Source organism: Eriocheir sinensis, unplaced genomic scaffold (assembly GCF_024679095.1).
Source record: "Eriocheir sinensis breed Jianghai 21 unplaced genomic scaffold, ASM2467909v1 Scaffold265, whole genome shotgun sequence".
In the NCBI taxonomy this organism is placed as follows: Eukaryota; Metazoa; Arthropoda; class Malacostraca; order Decapoda; family Varunidae; genus Eriocheir; species Eriocheir sinensis.
The window spans coordinates 1-22,500 of NW_026111571.1; the positions used below are offsets into that span (position 1 = coordinate 1).

The 22,500-nt window shown below is 44.0% G+C and overlaps 1 protein-coding gene across 1 annotated transcript in view; it reads left to right on the plus strand.

The window, feature by feature from the left end:
• Nucleotides 1–9,018: 9,018 nt before the first annotated feature.
• LOC126991371 (uncharacterized) overlaps nucleotides 9,019–22,500 on the plus strand; it is a 35,664-nt gene continuing 22,182 nt past the window's right edge. Inside the window, exons 1-4 of the mRNA XM_050850125.1 lie at nucleotides 9,019–9,091; nucleotides 12,500–12,597; nucleotides 20,226–20,322; nucleotides 21,672–21,826. Of these exons, the coding sequence (XP_050706082.1) occupies nucleotides 9,019–9,091; nucleotides 12,500–12,597; nucleotides 20,226–20,322; nucleotides 21,672–21,826 (423 nt within the window). The remainder of the gene's footprint in view (nucleotides 9,092–12,499; nucleotides 12,598–20,225; nucleotides 20,323–21,671; nucleotides 21,827–22,500) is intronic.

Genomic DNA, 22,500 nt, shown 5'->3' on the forward strand with positions numbered 1-22,500 from the left:
ATAAAGCCTATCGGTGCTATAGGCTGTTCTTAAGGAAAATGATCGCAAGAACTGAGATTACAGACTAGATCATCCTGGGTCACTGTAACAAGGCCCAGTGAATTATTCGAAGCTCAAGTGTATTATTTTTTTAGAGAAAGTAGATAGGAATAGAAAATAAAATACAAGAGAACAGAGATATGAGAGAGAGAGAGAGAGAGAGAGAGAGAGAGAGAGAGAGAGAGAGAGAGAGAAAGCTATTCAAATGCCACTGGAGACGAAATTCAATCTCTTCTGAAGTTTGTCCGATGAAGTCTACCAAAGAACTTTTGAGACGAGGGAATAGAGAATGAGCTTGTAAGGTTATGTTGCTAAATATCTGTATGGGCGGGGCGCGGAGGGAACGGAGAGGAAGGAAGGGATAGGAGGGAGGAAGGGGAAGGAAAGGAAAGGGAGCGGGGAAGTGAGGTAAAGATTTGGATGCGATGCTAAGCGGGCTAGTTGGGTTTCAGCTTTTGAGGAGGGCGGAAAAAGAAGAGAGGAAGGAAGGAAGGAAGGAAGGTAAGAATCAAGTAAGGAAGGAAGAAGGAAGGGAGGGAAGAAGGAAGGGAAAGAAGGATGAAAGGAAGGATAGTAGAGAAGGGAGGTAGGAAGTTGGGGACGGAAAAAAAAAGAACAGAGAAAGGAAAAGGAGAAGAAGGAGGGAAAAAAGAAAGTAAGTAATAAATGAAGGAAGAAGGGAAGGAAGGAAGGAAGGAAGGAGGGAAGAAAGAAAGAAAGAAAGGAAGAAAAGAAGAAAGAAAAAAAAGAGAGAAAGAAATAGAGAAAGAAAGTGAGATAGAAAGGGAGAAAGAAAGAGAGAGGAAAGAGAGAGAGAAATTGAGAGAGAAAGAGAGAGAGAAAGAGTGAGAAAGAGAGAGAAAGAAAGAGAGAAAGAATGAAAGAAAGAAAGAAAGAAAGAAAGAAAGAAAGAGAGAAAGAAAGAGAGAAAAAAAGAAAGAAAGAAAGAAAGAAAGAAAGAAAGAAAGAAAGAGAGAAAGAAAGAAAGAAAGAGAGAAAGAAAGAAAGAAAGAAAGAAAGAAAGAAAGAAAGAAAGAAAAAAGAAAGACAGAAAGAGAGGAGGGAAGGAAGGAATGAAGGAAGAAAGGAACGAAGGAAGGAAGGAAGGAAGGAAGGAGGGAAGAGAGAGAAAATGAAGTATCTAACCGCCATATTCTCAGTGAAGCTCTTCCCTCCCTCTTCGTCGAAGCGTCTCTTAGAGAGTGTGTTTCCGTTGAAGGGTATGCCCAGTCCCTAACCTTCGAAACAATCTTTCCGTGTAGTGTTGGTACTACTGCAAATCAAACAAACGTTGAAAACCGAAACCTTAATGTAATTTGGGTACATTTCTATAATGGATTAAATAGTGTGACTAATATTTATGTAAACAGTGCTTGATACAGTGACATACATTATATATAGCAGAAATTTTACATTGATGCATTTAATTGGTTGGTACCCATGGCTATGTTTGCTTCGCTTTCATATCATCCCGTTACCTGTGGGCGGAGCTTAGGAGACCTCGTTAGAATAAACTGCTTTTATTTTCTTTATTTTCCTCCTGTTCCATGAGACATCTCTTTCTCCCTTCGTTATTTCTCACTTGTAAATATATTTTAACTAGCTTTAGAGCTCCTATCAGTGGGTGGAAAATGGTATCATCTATATTGCTGAGCTTTGCTAAGCTCTACCCACAGGTGACGTCACGAGTTTGAAGATTGGCTGTGGGAAGCCCAGCACGGAGTACCGAATACCACCACATATTCATACAGACTTGTGAAACAAGCGCCCGGAGAAAGCCTGTTAGTCCGTCACTTTAAAATTCATCCCAGCAATCTTAATTCATGCTTATGGTTCGAAGTGCCCGCCCTACAAACGCTCAAAAAAGATAACTGTTGTGAATAGTTGAGACTAAAGGGCGGGGCGTGCTGGTTGAGAGGTGTGTTCCAGTGTTGGCTTAAATTATCATAGGAACCGTGAAGTCTTGAATAAACAGAAAAAATATTGTTTCTCGCATTGTATTATTTTTTATATAAGGCCTAGAAAACTTAAATTGTTCTTATACCCAATTAATAATACAGCAACATGGAAAAATGTTGTAATAAGGCATTAAATGTGCGAAGATATTAGCGAAGAGCGGGCCTTCACCTCCTCTTCGTCAAGAGAGGAAATTAGTTCATTTTTTTCCCCGCTCGCCGCTTCGCGCGCTGCATCAAAGACACTCCTCGTCACTGAGAATACCGTTTGGTCCACGAAGCCTTGTTTCCTCGCGTGAAGGGGGAAGAGATTCACTGAGAATACGGCCGTAAGTAAGGAAGCAGAGAGGAAAGTTGAAAAAAAATTAAGGACTTAAAAAAGAAAGGAAGGAAGGAAGTTGGAAAGTTTCGTTTAGTCGGCGCAACATCTGTGGTCATATGCCGGAGGGAGACAGAAGAGGAAGAAATTATAGGAGAAGGGAACAGACCTCAGGAGACGGGACACAACACCCGATTAATACCTGGTACACACTCACTGCTGGGTGGACTGGGGCGTAGGGTATCGGAAAAGCCGCCCAAGAAGGAAGGAAGATAGGAAGCAATGATGAAAGAGAGGAGAAGGAAAAGCCAGATGTCAGTCAGGAAGGGAAGATCACCAGTGGAACGCCCCTTAGGGAATCAGTACTTGGAATCAGAAGTATTAGGAATACATAGGAATACATAGACCTGTCGGTCTATGGCGAGGGTGTCTGTTTACTACCTCTACTACTAGTAATCTACGTGTGGTAAGACAGGACAGAATAGATGAAGGCTCCTCCCCACCCACCTCTCCCTCCGGCAACGTGCCAGCAGGAAATAGTTAGAAGAGAACACCATGTACCTTTAAGGAAGAAAGGGACATGGAAATTTTACAGTAAAGAGAGAAATAAGAGGAAATTACTACCTTTAACTTACACTACTGGTGACCTAAGCTGTGGGGGAAACTAATGTCCTCAGGTTTTACTAGTGCTGCAGGCTGCCTGAGACAAACGAAAAAGGGTCAGTAAACAGTGTATGTAGTTGAGTCATAGAAAAAAAAAAAAAAAGCTAGTATTAAATTGGACTGCTCACGATGGGGTGAGATGTAGTTTCAGGGGTTACCGGTAGAGGCTTGATCCTCGTTTACCTTCGGTACAGGAGTACGCTCCAGTATCCTGTTAACCTTACTGTTCCCACACCTCACTGCCTGAAACATATGAAAAAGGGTCAGTAAACTCTTTTATCCCTGAAATACTTATCCAATGAAGATTTGAAGCTATTAATACTCTGTGCGCTAACTTCTGACGGTGAGAGTCTATTCCAGTGATCGACGACTCTATTATTGAAATAACTTCTGCGCGCCAATGTGTTACATCGGTTTCCCTTTAACTTCATACCGTTGCTGCGTGTTATTGTGTTGATGTCTCTCTGAAATAGACTATCTGGGTTAATGCTTTCGAATCTATTAATGATTTTGAACACTTCAATTAAGTCCCCTCTTACTCTTCGCTTCTTTAAAGAAAACATATCTAAACGCTTTAAACGCTCGTCATACGTCAAGCTACGGAGCGTTGGAATTTGTTTGGTTGCTCGTCGCTGTATCCTTTCTAGCAAAACTTGATCTTTTATATAATTCGGTAACCAGAACTGTACGGCATATTCTAGGTGTTGTCTTACAAATGCCAAATTTAATCTCTTCATAAGTTCGGGTGATTTATGATCAAAGTTTCTTGAGATCATATTGGCTTTTTTACTCGCCGCAGAACATTGACCACTCATTTAAAGAGAGTTACTGATAATGACACCAAGATCTTTTTCTTGTTTTACTTCGCTGAACTCATGTCCTTGAAGCTCATATTTAAAGTTAGGATTATTTTCACCTATGTGCATTACTTTACATTTATCTACGTTGAAACTCCAATCGGCAAGTCTTATTAAGTCTGATTGAATGTTCTCGCAATTTTTACTGCTCGTTACCGTACCTCCTAATTTGGTGTCGTCGGCGAATTTGGCTATTTTTGACAGGACATCAGTCTCTAAATCGTTCACGTAAACTATGAATAGTGTTGGCCCCAGGACCGAACCTTGGGGCACGCCACTGGTTACGGGTTTGCCAATCGGATGTTTCACCATTAAGAACTACACGCTGTTTTTTGTCGGTGAGCCAGTCATGAATTCACGCACATAGATGGTCACTAATACCGTGGGAACGCAGTTTTGAAATAAGCCTAACGTGGGGAACTTTATCAAACGCTTTCTGAAAGTCTAGGTAAATTACGTCATATGGGGCTCGGGCGTCCCAACTTGAATAAACGTCGTTGAAAAAATTAATAAGTTGGTAGGGCAAGATCGATTACTACGAAATCCATGCTGACTATCAGTTATCAAATCATTTGTTTCAAGGAAAGTGATAATTTTATCCCTGATTTTTTTTTCCGAATAATTTAATTAGGACAGACGTAAGGCTGATAGGACGGTAATTACTGGCTTGTTTTTTATCTCTTTTTTTTAAATATCGGGGTAACATTGGCCTTTTTCCACTCTAGAGGCAGACTAGCCTGTGCTAATGACTTGTTGAACATTAACGTTATGGGTAATTCTAGCTGTTGACTACATTCTCTTAACCCTAGAAGGGTATTCCTGTGCCATTTGGAATCACACACTTGCGTGTTTCTAATTTTCGCGCGCATTGTTCACACAGCAATGGGTATTTTACAACATTTGATGTTTATATCCTCTGTATTCCACTTGCTCTCGTAGGGGAAGGGTGTGCGTCAGTGCTCCGCATTTGTTTCTGAGTATGGTAAGTAGTTGTGTATCCAACTGGCACAGGTATACCCGAATCGTTTCTTGGATAAAAAAAAAAAAAGTGTGAAGGAAAGTAGTCACATGTTACAGTTACAGTGAGGAAAAATTGCTGATCAGTAAACATGACCCATACACTAAACCTAGTTTTGGCGTATATATTATCTACGATTTTTTTTTTTGCGGGTTTGAGTCATGGCCACAAAACGATTCCTGATGATGACATATGTAAGATACTGAACTCCAGTGTGATGTCTCAGCCAACAGACATCACACTGGAATCAATCACTGATGCTGGAAACTCCTCAGTGAGTGTGGGTGGAGATGCCCCCCTCCCCCTCTAAGAATAACTGGTAAGTCAAAGTCAGATTTTTTTTTTTTTTTTTTGCTATTATAAAACATAGCTAGTAGTGGACCGGATCACTTATTTTTGTACCAGAGTACCATTTAAAATCAATAAAACGTGTCTTTATATTATATTTTTATTTTTTCCTACAGTGAGGCCACTTGGAATCACCCATTTCTATTCATTCCAGGCACCATGATTGCTGTGCAGCCCAGGGTTGAGAGGCAGACTGGGGCATCTAACATCATTCTAGTTTAGTGTGGGCACATTTTTTTTCATAATTTCATTTGTTTTAATGAAACAAAAATCTCAAAATATAAACTTTTTTTTTTTGGATTTTTTTCCATTGATCTAAAAGTCTGATTTTTTTTTTTTTTTTTTTTTTGTTAATGTAAAACATAGCCAGTATTACTCGGGAAAACATATTTTTGTACCACAATTTCATTTATAATCAATAAAACATGTCTTTATATTTTCTTTTATTTTTTTCCTACAGTGATTCCAATTGGCACATGTAAACCCGGAACGTTAAAATTTTAGGGAATACCTTTCTAGGGTCTCTTAACACGCGAGGAGATAAATTGTCGGGGCCCGGAGATTTATTTGAATCTATTTTTTGCAGGTACGCACGCACTTCACTGATATCGATTTCGGTCAACGCAAGCTTATGTTCTTCAGGGCCTTGAAAAATAGTCCTCGGGGCTGGGATCGATGTCATGTTCTCTTTTGTGAATACGCTACTAAAGGCTGAATTTAGGACCGACGCCATCCCTTTATCATCATTAATCGTATCGCCATTTACTAATAGTGGGCAGATATTATTTTTTAATTTTTTTTTTGCTTTTTATGTAACTGAAAAATAATCTGGAAATTTTCTTCGCATCGTGATATTTTCATCTCATATTCGCGTTTCTGTTTTCTGATTTTCCTTTCGCACTCTCTCTTGATATTGATATAATTAGTATGATCCCGTGAAGTGCGTGAGAGTTTATATTTCTTATACATTTTTCTTTTTTCGACGATGATTTTCTGCAGGTAATTAGTCATCCATAACGTCTTTTGATTCTCTGTCCTTCGTTGCTTGAGTGGGATGAATTTATTTACGCTATCTGTGATTTGTGCAGTAAAACGATTATACATTTCTTGAACGCTGACGTTATTGAGCAAATTATTCCAATTTACTGAAGCCAATTCTCTTCTTAGGTCCTTAAACTTTGCTTTTCTATAGTTAGGTATTAGGAGTCAGTTTTCTCGTGCTTTTGTTTCAATATTTAAAACGCATCTGATTATGTTGTGGTCACTGTTTGCAAATGGCTCGCCGACCTCACAGGCGGTTATGAGGTGGCTGTCCGTCGTGAAGACTAAATCCAGAATGTTAATTCCTCGAGTCGGCGCGGTAACTGTTTGATAAAGAAATGTATCTTCCACAAAATTTATTAATCTAGCTCCTTCCCTGTCGGCAGAGAGTGCAGACCAGTTAACAGAGGGGTTATTGAAGTCGCCGCATATTATCGCATTTCTGTTTCTGATAATTTTATTTATCTCTGCGTAGAGATTTTCATCAATGTCTTCATTTGATTTAGGAGGTCGGTAAATTACGCCCGGAACATACTTTTCATTATTGATCGTCGCTTGTACATACAATGAATCATAAGCCTCTGTTTCGGTTGTGTTAAGCTGAATGACTTCTAAAATACTTTTAGCATATATTATTACACCTCCACCTTTTTTGTGTAGACGACACTTAGCAAACGCGTTGTAACCATTGATAGCTACTTCACTTAACTGATGCTTGTCACGCGTATTTAGTTAGCCATGTTTCTGTGATCAAAATGAAGTCGGGTTTTTCAGTAATTGCACGTATTATCAAATGGTTACGCTTCTGAATAATGCTACGGGCATTTACATAGAAGATGTTTAATTTAGTCGCCGAGTGTGCGCCATATATCAACTGTCGTTTCACTGGAATAGTGCGTCAGACCCGACTATCTACAAATACCTTTACCTCACCACCCGCCTGTGTGGCTGTTGACCTGGCCGCTACCTCAATGCTCCTCACGTGTTGGGGGTCTGGTGATCTGACCGCTACCTCAGTGCCCCTCACCTGTGTGGCTGTTGACCTGACCGCTATCTCAGTATCCCCCACCTGGGGGTCTGGTGACCTGACGTCCTCCTCAGCACTACACACCTCTACTTCCCCCCTCACCTGAGACCTGACACTCCTACCTCCGTGGACCTCACCGTCTGGGTTAAGACTCCTCCCACTCCCAGCCAGGCCGGAAGTTTCCACACCTCGTTCCCGCTGCACCTGACTTTTCTTTAACTCTTTCAACACTTCCTCATCCAACACTCGGCCCAGCCTCGCCTTGCCTACACAATTTAGGTGAAGTCCATCATTAGCAAACAAGCTCCTGTCATGAATAAAATGATCCCAGACGTCCACAAACATGACTCCCTCACTACTACACAAATCCCTGACACATTCGTTAATCCCCAGCATTCTAGTGAGAATGAGGGAACAAACATCGTGCCGAGGGAGCAAACCACACACAACTGAACGCCTCCTGCTGTCCCTCAACTTCCCGACAAACTTCCTGTACTTGTCTAGAACCTCCTCTGACCTATCTTTCACTACATTGTTTGTTCCGACCAGGTAAACAAACACTGTCTCCTCTGAGGGAGTGACGACTAAGTCGTCAACCTTCTCAGCTACATGCTCAATTCTACGTCCAGGGAAAATTACATGACGCCGCCTCGCTCCCTTCCTACAAAACTCCTAGTCCTGCTGTCTAACTAAACTATCACCGACAAGAACGATGCTAGGATCGCTCTCAACTTGGTCTCCTAACACCTGGAACCTGTACCTCGTCACGACACCACTGTAACTAACATCTGCCGCAACAGCCTCACTCCCTTTTCTAACCTGCTGGAAGGAATCTTCTCTACCTCACCTACTCTATCTTCCAACCTCTCTACCTTTTCAACTACCTTGAACTCACTCTCCCCGACACTAGCTACATCCAGTCCCAACACACCCTCCAGAAACTGTACCTTGCTATCTATCGCTTCTAACTTAAGACTTTCCTTGTGTTCAGTTTCACAGAAAAAAACATACTGTGTACTCATCATTTTCCTGGTTGAGGAAGTCCTTCGTGAACTCCCTCCTGCAAGTTAAACACGGGAATCTAGCGGCTGGTGGCATTGTGACCTGACTCTGCGAACGGGTCGGAAGAGAAAGCTACCACACCTCCGCTCAGTACGGCTGGCAGAGTGCGAGTGGGAGGAGGTACAAAGAAAAACAAAGACACAAGAATATAAGGAATGAATAAGATACAAGCAGGCGAGAGAGTCTTCACTAAGTAACAAAACCTTCCCGGGCATTCATTATCTATCTCGCCTCCTCCGGAAATTCTTAGCTGTTGGCACTCACTAAAGAATTGCACACGTCTTTTTCTTCTCCGCTGAAACTCTGAACTGTCTTGGCAATGACTACACAAACACGAAATCTGTCCCAGTCGTTCACTAGCTCCTTCCCAAACTTGAAGGGCTTATTAACTATGCTGCTACTACTATTACTACTACTACTACTACTGCTACTACTATTATTACGACTACTACTACTACTACTACTACTACTACTACTACTACTACTACTACTACTACTATTAACAATATTAACAACAACAGGAATGGCGTCACTATAAAATACTTTCTTGTTCCACTTAGAACGGACTGGGCCGACCACCAGGACCCCTCGGAAAGGCATTCTTGACAAGCGCTCAGTCCCAAACGCAAATAAATAGATAAATAAATGAATTAACTATATTATTCTTTTCCTTTTTGTTGCAGTGTTCAATGGCCGAGGTGTGTGCCAGGGCCGTGGTGGTCGTGGTGATGGTGATGGGGGCGGCGGTGGGCGGTGAGTCAGGTAAGTGGGAATGATTACTGCTTCCAGGCCGGTGACCCCTCTGTGTGTATGTGCCTAGTGCATGACGGAGGTGATTGTCTCAGGAAATGGAGGCATACATTCCACGTTCTTTCCAGCTTCGACTTGCTTAGCTTCGTTATGAATGTCGTTTAAATTTATCTTTAACCCGGTAGCAGCGACTGGCCAGATTTGCGGCTTTACCGTGTAGCAGCGACGGGCCAAATTTGTGGCTTTACCTGTAGCAGCGACGGGCCAAATTTGCGGCTTTACCGTGTAGCAGCGACGGGCCAAATTTGCGGCTTTACCGTGTAGCAGCGACGGGCCAAATTTGTGGCTTTACCGTGTAGCAGCGACGGGCCAAATTTTCGGCTTTACCGTGTAGCAGCGACGGGCCAAATTTGTGGCTTTACCGTGTAGCAGCGACGGGCCAAATTTGCGGCTTTACCGTGTAGCAGCGACGGGCCAAATTTGCGGCTTTACCGTGTAGCAGCGACGGGCCAAATTTGTGCCATGATATAAACCCCAAAAAATAGATGATACATAATCTGATCACAAATGCTTTGATATATATTATGAAATAGTTTGTGTGAGGGGTGATTTTTCCTCATTTTTCTCGCTTGGGGGGACCATTAAGAAACACGATCCCCGCTGCTACCACCACCGGGTTAAATTTATCTTTAATAGTTTGATGCACATTGCATAATAAAATCGTCATTAAATTACACTTATCAATATAATCGAGTATAGAACATGGTGCCACTATAAACACTTGCCTGCGCCATGACGGGCTGGGGCCGAACACTATCCAGGCCCCTCAAGCAAGCCTACCGGCGCTATAGGCGTAAACGTAAAAATAAAAATAAAACAGCGGTTGCCAAATAGTAGTAGTAGCGGTAGAAGTAGTAATAGTAGTAGTAGTAGTAGTAGTAGTAGTAGTAGTTATAGTAGTAGTTCAGAGCCGCGTATTTACCGGTTTCTGGCCCATAACTGTTGCCAAGAAACACCAATAACTAACCATTTTAACGATGACTATATATGAAGGCAGTTATTGGGGTGATGAATGCTGTTTTTGGGTCGGAGAGGACTTCAATTAATTTTCCTTTTTTTTTTTTTGCGGAGGGGAGGGTGTTAGAGAGGAGCGAGATACTGCTGGAAGAGGGTGTTGTTGGAAGTGTGTGTGTGTTTGTGTGTGTGTGTGTGTGTGTGTGTGTGTGTCGGTAAAACATAAGAGATAGGTAAGGCGATGCTGTGGTGGGGGTCTAAGGCTTGGGTGAGGTGTCAGTCTATCCGTTCGTCCTCACTTGTTCTCCATTTCCTCCTCCTCGACCTAAGTCTATATATACAAAGTCAAGTCACTCTGCTTCAAAACTGCGACCGGTACGCGCAGGAGGCGGTTTCGGGGCGGAGCAGCGGGATGACGTCACTTGGAGCCCAAAAAAATAAATACCCGCCAGTTCAGGGGTGACTAAAGTTGGGGCCCTATGTGTGCACTCTGGATGTGTATTCTCGCCTACTTTCACAGCGCGTTCAGGCAAGCCACTGACGAAAAAAATATGTCTTGTTATTGTGCTATTGCGTGACTGTAATTTCAATGCCTACAAACGGCGGTGTGGGGTGTGAGGGAGGGCATGTTGAAGGGATTGATTTAAGTTAGTCCGCCTTTCTTCGTTTTCTCTAAATCCCTGTTTCTACATTCTCTAGTTTGGCTCCAAGCAACGTCACGCATAAACCACGCCTCGGCTGTGTCTCCTCTCACAAACCTGCATATGACTTGACTTGGTATATATAGACTTAGTCCTCTACGATCTTCTTCATTCCCGCCTTTTATTCATTTTTTCATTCCCTCCTCTCTTCCTCCTTTCCTGTTCTCTTTCTTCCTCTCTCTTTCCCTTTCCTCCTTCCTTCCACTTCTCTTCTGCACCTTGATTCTCCCTCCATTCTCTTCTTTTCCCCCTCTACTCATTCTTTCATTCTTTCCTCTCTTCCTCCATTCCTGTTCTCTTTCTTCCTCTCCTTTCTCTCCTTATATTCTTTCTCTCTCTCTCTCCTCCTTTCTTCCACTTCTCTTCTCCACCTTGATTCTCCCTCCATTGTCTTCTTTTTTCCCTCTACTCATTCTTTCATTCTTTCCTTTCTTTCTCCTTCCACTCTCTTCTCTATTCCCTTCCACTCATTCTTTCATTTTTCCTTCTCCTTCTTCCCACTCCCATTTTTCTTCCTTTTCTTTTCCTCCCTCTTCATCTTCCCTCGTTTATCCTTCTGTTCATTTTCGTATTGTTTTCAAATGTGTATACATATAAGGGTCTGTTAAATATACACCTATTTATCTATCTATGTGCACACACACACACACACCAGCCTTGGCAAATTATCGTACTCATCGCATTGCATTTTCGGAGTTTCTGACCGATAACTATAGCAAAAATAACAACAACAACAACATCGATAAGTAACAGTTTTAACGCTAACTTTATTTTTCTATCGTTATTTGGTAAGGTGCGAGAGTTTGGGGCTTAAAAAGGATAAATACAATGTGGTGAGTACGATAATATGGCAACGCTAACACACACACACACACACACACACACACACACACTTCTAACTTATAGATACAGCAACATGTCTTGGCCGTCTCTATTTCACGATCTGTCTGTCTCTCTTTCCATCTATACATACATACACTCATACATACATTCATACATACATATACACACACAGCAACTCGATTTAATTAAGCTTCATTTCCTTTCTAAGTTCCCGACGCAGCGATTGAGGGTGGCGTGTTTTTGAATTATTTTTTTTTTACGTCGTGGCCTATTGCGCCGGTAGGCTTCTTCCCGGTGGATCCTGATGGTCGGCCCAAGGCTTCTTCCCGGTGCGGCCTGATGGTCGGCCCAGCCCGTTCTGGCGCAGGCGAGTGTTTATAATGGCGCCATCTTGCATTGGCTCATGCTGCCCTCCCGGAGCTTATCTTTAATCCTCGAATCTAGAGTCCGGGTTGATAGGTGGTCTTCTGGACAGCATGTGGGTAGTTTTAAGCCACTCGGCGGCGGCTGAAAAATCCCAGTTTGGTGGCACCGGGCGGGGACTGAACTCGCGTCGTCCTGAACGCGGCGCCGTCATGCTATCCATTCAGCCATCGGCTCCCCCGGCGTGAGAGTATATAATTTATCTGTTAATTCGTCTATAGTTTCATCCATCTCTGGTCTACGCATTCAATTTCATACATATATACAGCGTCACTTTTTAACCTTCCTTTCCTTTCTAATTTCCCGACGCAGCGAGGGAGAGAGGCGTGACAGCATCTATTTATCTGTCATTTTGTCTACCTATACATTCATCTATACTTTGATACCTATACAAAGCAACCTTCTTAACCTTCCTTTCCGTTCTCCCTTCTCGACGCAGCAAGGGAGGTTGGCGTGGTGAGGTTCCAGACAAGCGACGTGGCCACCACCGAGTCTATGCTGGACACGGGCCTGGGTCGCATTCCAGCCCTCAGACAGGTGAGTCTCTATGCATTGTTTCAGCTCGGCTGGATGACCTGAGGATATACTTTTCAGATTTCCCGCGAATTTCCTCTGCTTGCTCTGTCAAGCTGTTCTTTCTCTCTACTTGAATTCTAAAGTGTAGCACATCTTGACCCACTCTCCCTTCGCTGAAATCTCCATTTTGGGAGATTTCAATGTTCACCACCAGATTTGGCTTTCATCCTCTTTCACTGACCAGCCTGGTAAACAAGCCTACAACTTTGCTATCCTCAATGACCTAGAGCAGTTGGTTCAGCACCCTACACGTATTCCCGACCGTCTTGGAGACAGGCCCATCATTCTAGACCTCTTCCTTACCTCTAACCCTTCTGCTTACTCTGTCAAACTGTGCTCTCCGTTGGGCTCCTCCGATCACAAACTTATTTCTATATTCTTCTCTATCGCTCCTGTACACCCTCTGGACCCACCGAAGAGGCGATGCTTCTGGCATTTTGCTTCAGCTCGGTGGGACGACCTGAGGATGTACTATTTAGATTTCCCGGGGAATGATTACTGCTTCCAGGAAAGACCTCTCTGTGTGTGCCCAGCGCATTACGGAGGCTACTGTCTCTGGAATGGAGAGACACATTCACGTTTTTTCTCTCTACTCCTCATGCTAAAGAGCCTAGTTTCAATCACGCTTGTTCTCGTGCTATGTAAGGTAGAGAGGCAGCTCACAAAAGGTAGGAAAGTTTCGTTTAGTCGGTGCAACATCTGTGGTCATATGCCGGAGAGAGACAGGAGGGGAAGGAATTATAGAAAGGAACAGATCCCAGGAGATGGGACACAACCCTCAATTAATACCTGGTACCCATTCACTGCTGGGTGGACAGGGGCATAGGGTATCGGAAAAGCCGCCCAAATTTTTCCACTCCGCCCGGGAATCGATCCCGGGCTCTCTCGGTTGTGAGACGAGTGTGCTAACCACTGCACCACGAAGCCCCCGCTCACAAAAGTATCTGAGCCTTCACACTCCTGCTAATCACGATTCTTTATATTTCCGGCTGGAATCGTGCCAAATAATTTCTTTGACGTTCCAAAAATTTTCATCAATAGAAAATCTCAAAATCTTGCACACGAAAATTCTTCGGGATATTTCTGGCAACTAGACAAAAATATATCAGTCAAATTTTTGCCTTGAACAGCGCCAAGCCTATTCTCCGACTAACAACAAGAACGACAAAAAAAAATAAAAAATAATAATAGAAAATTTAAAAATCTTGCCCACTAAAACTATTGGTCCTTGTGTGCTTCGCTACTCCGCGGACCAAGCTTCGAATCCGTACCAATCGCAGCGGACGGATTAAAACTAAGTCTATATATACACCAAGTCAAGTCATACGCAGGTTTGTCGGAGGAAACACGGCCGAGGCGTGATTTATGCGTGACACTGCTTGGAGCCAAACTAGAGAGTGTAGAAACAGGGATTTAGAGAAAACGAAGAAAAGCGGACTAATTTAAATCAATCACTTCAACATGCCCTCCCTCACACCCCACACCGCCGTTTGTAGGCATTGTATTTATAGTCACGCAATAGCACAATAAAAATACATATTTTTTTCGTCAGTGGCTTGCCTGAGCGCGCTATGAAAGAAGGCGAGAATGTACATCCAGAGTGCACACACGGCCGCAACATTTGTCACCCCTGAACTGCCGGGCATTTTTTTTTTACACCTTCAAGTGACGTCATCCCACTGCTCCGCCCCCAAACCGCCTCCTGCGCGTACCGGTCTCAGTTTTGAAGCAGAGTGACTTGACTTGGTATATATATATATATATATATATATAGATATATATATATATATATATATATATATATATATAGATATATATATATATATATATATATATATATATATCCTCTTGTCCTTTAAAACTGTGCTTCTGTGCTGACACCCTGCCTGGTCAAACTCTTTCGCCTCTGCTTATCAACATCTATCTTTCCTTCCTGCTGGAAGTATGCCTTTGTACAGCCTGTGCCTAAGAAGGGTGACCGCTCCAATCCCTCAAACTACCGCCCAATAGCTTTACTCTTATGTCTATCTAAAGCTTTTGAATCAATCCTTAACCGGAAGATTCAAAGGCACCTTTCCACTTCTAATCTTCTATCTGATCGCCAGTATGGATTCCGCAAGGGGCGTTCTTCTGGCGATCTTCTTGCTCTCTTAACTGACTCTTGGTCATCCTCTCTTAGCAGTTTCGGTGAAACTTTCTCTGTTGCGCTAGACATATCGAAAGCCTTCGATAGAGTCTGGCACCAGTCTTTGCTTTCTAAACTGCCCTCTTTCGGATTCTATCCCTCTCTCTGCTCCTTTATCTCCAGTTTCCTTTCCGGCCGTTCTATCTCTGCGGTGGTAGACGGTCACTGCTCTTCCCCTAAACCTATCAACAGTGGCGTTCCACAGGGCTCTGTCCTATCACCCACTCTCTTCCTGTTATTCATCAATGATCTTTCCATAACAAACTGTCCTGTCCACTCGTACGCCGACGACTCCACTCTGCATTATTCAACTTCTTTCAATAGAAGACCATCAAAACAGGAAGTACACAACTTCAGACTGGAGGCTGCAGAACGCTTAACCTCAGACCTTGCTATCATTTCCGATTGGGGCAGAAGGAACCTTGTGTCCTTCAATGCCTCAAAAACTCAATTTCTCCACCTATCAACTCGACACAATCTTCCAAACACCTATCCCCTATTCTTCGACAACACTCAAGTGTCACCTTGTTCAACACTAAATATCCTCGGTCTATCCTTAACTCAAAATCTAAACTGGAAACTTCTTATCTCCTCTCTCGCTAAATCAGCTTCCTCGAGGTTGGGCGTTCTGTATCGTCTCCGCCAGTTCTTCTCCCCCGCGCAGTTGCTATCCATATACAGGGGCCTTGTCCGCCCTCGTATGGAGTATGCATCTCACGTGTGAGGGGGCTCCACCCACACAGCTCTTCTGGACAGAGTAGAGGCTAAGGCTCTTCGTCTCATCAGCTCTCCTCCTCCTACTGATAGTCTTCTATCTCTTAAATTCCGCCGCGATGTTGCCTTTCTTTCTATCTTCTATCGATATTTCCACGCTGACTGCTCTTCTGAACTTGCTAACTGCATGCCTCCCCCCCTCCCGCGGCCCCGCCGCACACGACTTTCTACTCATGCTCATCCCTATACTGTCCAAACCCCTTATGCAAGAGTTAACCAGCATCTTCACTCTTTCATCCCTCACGCTGGCAAACTCTGGAATAATCTTCCTTCATCTGTATTTCCTCCTGCCTACGACTTGAACTCTTTCAAGAGGAGGGTATCAGGACACCTCTTCTCCCGAATTTGACCTTGCTTTTGGCCACCTCTTCTGGCTCTATTATGGGAGCAGCGATTAGCGGGCTTTTTTTTATTATTGTTTTTTTTGTGTGCCCTTGAGCTGCCTCCTTTGTTGTAAAAAAAAAATATATATATATATATATATATATATATATATATATATATATATATATATATATATATATATATATATATATATATATATATATATATATATATATATATAGACTTAGGGTTAGACATCGCATTGACCACTCTACCATTAGCTACAACGAAGTGATACTGGCTACAGGTTTTAGTATTGAGTCCCTTACTTTTTATATTCCAGATACTTCCGTCAACTAACAGAAAGTCTTGATCAAATTTACGACATCTTCCCCGCCTCTCTTAAGTCCTGATGTCGCATGTCTCCAAAAAGCTGAACTCTGCTTTTCAATAAAATTTCACACTGGGCTATTGAGGCAATTTTTCTTCTAGTCAGACTCAGCCATGAAGTCAGTCTGGGTGTGTTCCGACTCCAAACCTCTCCCAATGGACCCCACCTGCAAAAATCTCCCTTGACAAGCTTTTACCCTCCCATGGCGCCTTGTTCAAACCCTCCATTGCTGTGTTCTTTGTTAAAGCACCTCACCTAGAATACGCCGTTCAGTTCTGGTCACCAAACTATATCAACGATCAGGTCTTGCTAGAAAAGATACGGCGACGAGCAACCAAACAAATTCCAGCGCTCCGAAACTTGCCATATGACGAGCGTTTAAAGCGTTTATATGTTTTCCCTAAATAAGCGAAGGATAAGAGGGGACTTAATTGAAGTGTTCAAAATCCTTAATGGATTCGACAACATTAACCCAGATAGTCTATTTCAGAGAGACACCAACACAAGAACACGCAGCAACGGTATGAAGTTAAAGGGAAATCGATGTAACACATCGGTGCGCAGAAGTTTTTTCAATAACAGAGTCGTCGATCACTGGAATAGACTCCCACCGTCAATAGTTAGCGCACAGAGTATTAGTAGCTTCAAGTCTTCTTTGGATAAGTACTTCAGGGATATAAGATTATACTGACCCTTTTCTCTTGTTTTCAGACAGATTGCAGCAAGACCTCAACCTATATTCATATAATTCTCCCCCACAACCTAAATTGCAAGTAGCGAAAGTCAACAATAGAGTAAAGCAACAGTTAATGTCCGCATGACAGGTGGAGTGAGGTGTGGGTGCAGTAAGGTGACAGGTTACTGGTGCGTGCCTAGTACCGCCGGTAAAACGAGGATCAAGCCTCCACCTGTGCCCCTGAAACTACACCTGTATTTCTATGTTGTTATGTTCTTATGTAATGAAGTCCTTTTCCCCCACAGCTTAGGTTACCAGTAGTGTAAGTTAAGGGTAGTAATTTCCTCTTATTTCTCTCTTTACTGTAAAATTTCCATGGCCCTTTCTTCCTAAAAGGTACATGGTGTTCTCTTCTAACTATTTCCTGCCGGCACGTTGCCGGAGGGAGAGGTGGGTGGGGAGGAGCCTTCATATTTTCTGTCCTATCCTACCATACGTAGTTTACTAGTAGTAGCGGTAGTAAACACGTAGTTTACTAGTAGTAGCGGTAGTAAACAGACACCCTCGCCATAGACCGATAGGTCTTCTGGTGTCTGTTCAACCTATGTATTCCTATGTATTTCCCCATCCCAACCCATCCGAGACGCTTTTAAGGACACGAAACACCCCGTGGTAGACGGTCACTGTTCTTCCCCTAAATCTATTAACAGTGGTGTCCCACAGGGTTCTGTCCTATCTCCCACTCTTTTTCTGTTGTTCATTGATGATCTTCTTTCCAAAACGAACTGTCCTATCCATTCCTACGCCGATGATTCCACTCTGCATTATTCAACTTCTTTTAATAGAAGACCCACCCTTCAGGAACTTAACGACTCAAGGCTGGAGGCTGCAGAACGCTTAGCCTCAGACCTTACTATTATTTCCGATTGGGGCAAGAAGAACCTGGTGTCCTTCAACGCCTCAAAAACACAGTTTCTCCACCTATCCACTCGACACAATCTTCCAAACAACTATCCCCTATTCTTTGACAACACCCAGCTATCACCTTCCTCAACACTAAACATCCTCGGTCTATCCTTAACTCAAAATCTCAACTGGAAACTTCATATCTCATCTCTTACTAAATCAGCTTCCTCGAGGCTGGGCGTTCTGTACCGTCTCCGCCAGTTCTTCTCCCCTGCACAGTTGCTGTCCATATACAGGGGCCTTGTCCGCCCTCGTATGGAGTATGCATCTCATGTGGGGGCTCCACTCACACAGCTCTTCTGGACAGAGTGGAGGCAAAGGCTCTTCGTCTCATCAGCTCTCCTCCTCATACTGATAGTCTTCTACCTCTTAAATTCCGCCGCAATGTTGCCTCTCTTTCTATCTTCTATCGATATTTCCACGCTGACTGCTCTTCTGAACTTGCTAACTGCATGCCTCCCCCCCTCCCGCGGCCCCGCTGCACTCGACTTTCTACTCATGCTCATCCCTATACTGTCCAAACCCCTTATGCAAGAGTTAACCAGCATCTTCACTCTTTCATCCCTCACGCTGGTAAACTCTGGAACAATCTTCCTTCATCTGTATTTCCTCCTGCCTACGACTTGAACTCTTTCAAGAGGAGGGTATCAGGACACATCTCCCGAAACTGACCTATCTTTCGGCCACCTCTTTGGATTCTTTTTAGGAGCAGCGAGTAGCGGGTTTTTTTTTTTATTAATGTTTACTTTTTTGTGCCCTTGAGCTGTCTCCTTTGCTGTAAAAAAAAAAAAAAAAAAAAAAAAAACCCTCCTTACCATGAAAATCTCCCTTGACAAGCTTTTACCCTTCCATGGCGCCTTGCTCAGAATCCCTCCATTTCTGTTTTTATTCCCCTCCCCCTCAACCCCTCCGAGACGCTTTGATTAAGAACACGCAGCACGCTGCCTCCTTACCACGAAAATCTTCCTTGACAAACTTTTACCCTCCCATGGCGCCTTGCTCAGAAACCCTCCATTGCTATTTTCTATTTCCTGTTTATAAGCATCTCACCTCTACCCTCCCCCTCCCTCCCAGCCCCTCGGAGACGCTTTTAAGAACACGTAGCACGCCGCCTCCTTACCACGAAAATCTCCCTTGCCAAGCTTTTACTCTCCCATGGCGCCTTGCTCAGAACCCCTCCATTGCTATTTTTTTTTTTTTTTTTTTTTAGCATCTTAACCCCCCCTCCCCCCTCTCCCCCCCCAACCCCCCTCCGAGACGCTTTAAGAACACGCAGCACGCCGCCTCCTTACCAAGAGAATCTCCCTTGACAAGCTTTTACCCTCCCATGACGCTTTAACCTCAACCCTCCACTGCCTTGTTCTGTGCTCCTCCCCCCCCAGACGCTTAATTAAAGGTATGGACACAGTGAACTCCGCCTTCTCATCGTCAAAATGTCCCTTCACAAAGTTAATCTTTTTTTTTTAAATCAAAGGATACGGCTCAAGGGCAACAAAAAGAGTACACACACATAAAGACCGCTACTCGCCGCTCCCACAAAAGTAAACAGAAAGTTGTAAAGTTTCGTTTAGTCGGCGCAACATCTGTGGTCATATGCCGGAGAGAGACAGAAGGGGAAGGGATTATAGGAGAAGGGAACAGACCCCAGGAGACGGGACACAACCCTCTATTAATACCTGGTACCCATTCACTGCTGGGTGGACAGGGGCGTAGGGTATCGGAAAAGCCGCCCAAATTTTTCCACTCCGTCTAAAAAGTAAACAGACATGGCGCCTAACCCTCCATCCTTGTATTGTTCTTTGTTTATACACCTCACTTTTCCATTTAAGCTCATCCCCCTTACCTCCATAACCCCCATCACTACTCCCACCACCATTTTTTTCTTTTACGTCGTGGCCTATTGCGCCGGTAGGCTTCTTCCCGGTGGATCCTGGTGGTCGGCCCAAGGCTTCTTCCCGGTGGGGCCTGATGGTTGGCCCAGCCCGTTCTGGCGCAGGCGAGTGTTTATAGTGGCGCCATCCTGCATTGGCTCATGCTGCCCTCCCGGAGCTCATCTTTAATACTTGAATCTAGAGTCCGGGTTGATAGGTGGTCTTCTGGACAGTATGTGGGTAGTTTTAAGCCACTCAGTGGCGGCTGAAAAATCCCAGCTTGGTGGCACCAGGCGGGGATTGAACTCGCGTCGTCCTGAACGCGGCACCGTCACGCTATCCACTCAGCCACCGCCTCCCCAATTACCACTACAGCCCCTCCCCCACTCTCCCGTCTCCCAGGTGACACTGTTGGTCCACCTCAAGCTGCGTCGCGTCACCTCCCACATCCCGCTGCTCAACTATGCCGTGGAGGGCACTAACGAGGAGCTGTTCGTGGGTGAGTGAGTGTGTGTGTGTGTGGGGGGTGTGGGGGGGGGGTGTGGGGGGCAGCAGTTAAGGAGTTATAGCTATGTTTATGTCTATTCACTTTATACCACTTTATGCTTTCACCCACGGTTGGCAGATTATCGTACTCAAAGGGTTGTGAGTCTCTTCCAGTTTGGCAATGGTAGACTCCATCCTCCCTGGTGTTCATTCTTCTCAATTACTGCCTCGTATTTACCGGTTTCTGGCCCATAACTGCTGCCAAGAAACACCAATAATTAACCATTTAAACGATAAGCACATATGAAGGCAGTTATTGGGGTGAGGAAAGCAGTTTTGGGGTCGGAAATCGGCAATCATAAGAGGCAGAGTACGACAATCTGGCAACGTTGCAAATTATCGTACTCAGCGCATTGCATTTTCCTTGGTTCTGACCAATACCTCTAGCAAAAGAGAACGAAAACCATCACTCTTTAACAGTTTCAACGATAACTTTAATTTCCTATCGTCGTTGTGTCGTTACGACGGTCTAGGAGCTTAAAAATGATAAATACAATGCTCAGAGTACGACAATGTGACAACGCTGGAGGCTCTCACCCTCTCCCTCTACTACCCGCGCTCCCTCTCCCCCGCCCCCTTCGTACCCTCCCAAGAGCTGGTGCCGTAGAAGGACATGGACGTGTGGGAGGGGGGGGGGGCAGCAGTTATAGTGTCGTATCACAAGACATATCGCCACCCAAGAACACATATCTGACAAGGCTTTCGTAGGAGTTGTGGTCATTTCCAGGGTAGTTTTATGACCCTGGTGGTAGTCTGACCCTTCTTCTGTACCATGAGCCTAAAGAAACACTCATTAGAACCCGACTGACCCCCTCTTTGACCTTTATTGGGTCATATCACAAGACATATCGCCACCCAAGAACCCATATTTGACAAGGCTTTCGTAGGAGTTGTGGGCATTTCCAGGGGTAGTTTTATGACCCTGGTGGTAGTCTGACCATTATTCTGTACCGTGAACCTAAAGAAACACTCATCAGAACTCGATTGATCCCCTCTTTGACCTTTAGAAATAGCTGATGTGATGTGGCAAAGTGTCTTGTAATACCAGCCTATAAAGAGTTATTGCTATGTTTATGTCTCTTCACTTCATACCACTTTATACTCTCACCCTCTCCCTCTACTACCCCGCCCTGCCTCTCCCCCGCCCCCTTCCTACCCCCCCAAGAGCTGGTGCCGAAGAAGGACATGTTATAGAGTTATTGCTATGTTTATGTTTCTTCACTTCATACCACTTTATACTCTCACTCTCTCCCTCTACTACCCCGCCCTGCCTCTCCCCCGCCCCCTTCCTACCCCCCCAAGAGCTGGTGTCTAAGAAGAAGGACATGCACGTACAGTGTTGCGGCGGGCTCGTCTCCCAGGCGCTCAGGTTCAAGCTCAAGATGTTCCACTGGCAGCACATATGTGTGTCGCTCAACCTGGACACCCGTGTGTTGCACGTCATCTACGACGACCTGGTGCGTGCGTGTGTGTGTGTGTGTGTGTGTGTGTGTGTGTGTGTGTGTGTGTGTGTGTAATTCACCTCTTGGTCTGCTGCGGGTCCCTCTCGAGACAACTAGCCATTCCCCTACGGAAGGAGCACAGAGCTCAGAGATAGTGTGTGTGTGTGTGTGTGTGTGTGTGTGTGTGCAAAATTCAGGCAAGACGGGGGCCTCGTGAATGCATATCTTCGGCTTGCATGTTAAGGACGTTCATTATTGAATTGTTTGCGGACCCCTTGGCTTGGGAAAACAATTAAATGATATTCTCGTATCAATTAAATCGACAGATCCCAAGTGATAAATTGGCGAACTCACTTTTGGATCAATAATAAGAGTGACGACAATGATGATAATAATAATAATAATAATAATAATAATAATAATAATAATAATGATAATAATAATAATAATAATAATAATAATAATAATGATGATGATGATGATGATAATAATGATAATAATAATAACGAAGCTATGCAAGCCGAAGCTGCACGTAATCGGGCAACAACCAGCGACGGAAGCGGCAACTTGATATTCTGAAGACCTGTTGAAGCTATGATTTTATTCCTTACTTGTCCTGCTGCTGCAGAGCCCAGTCCACACAGTGTCATTCATTTCCTTATTTATTGTAATGTTTCTTGGTGAATTTT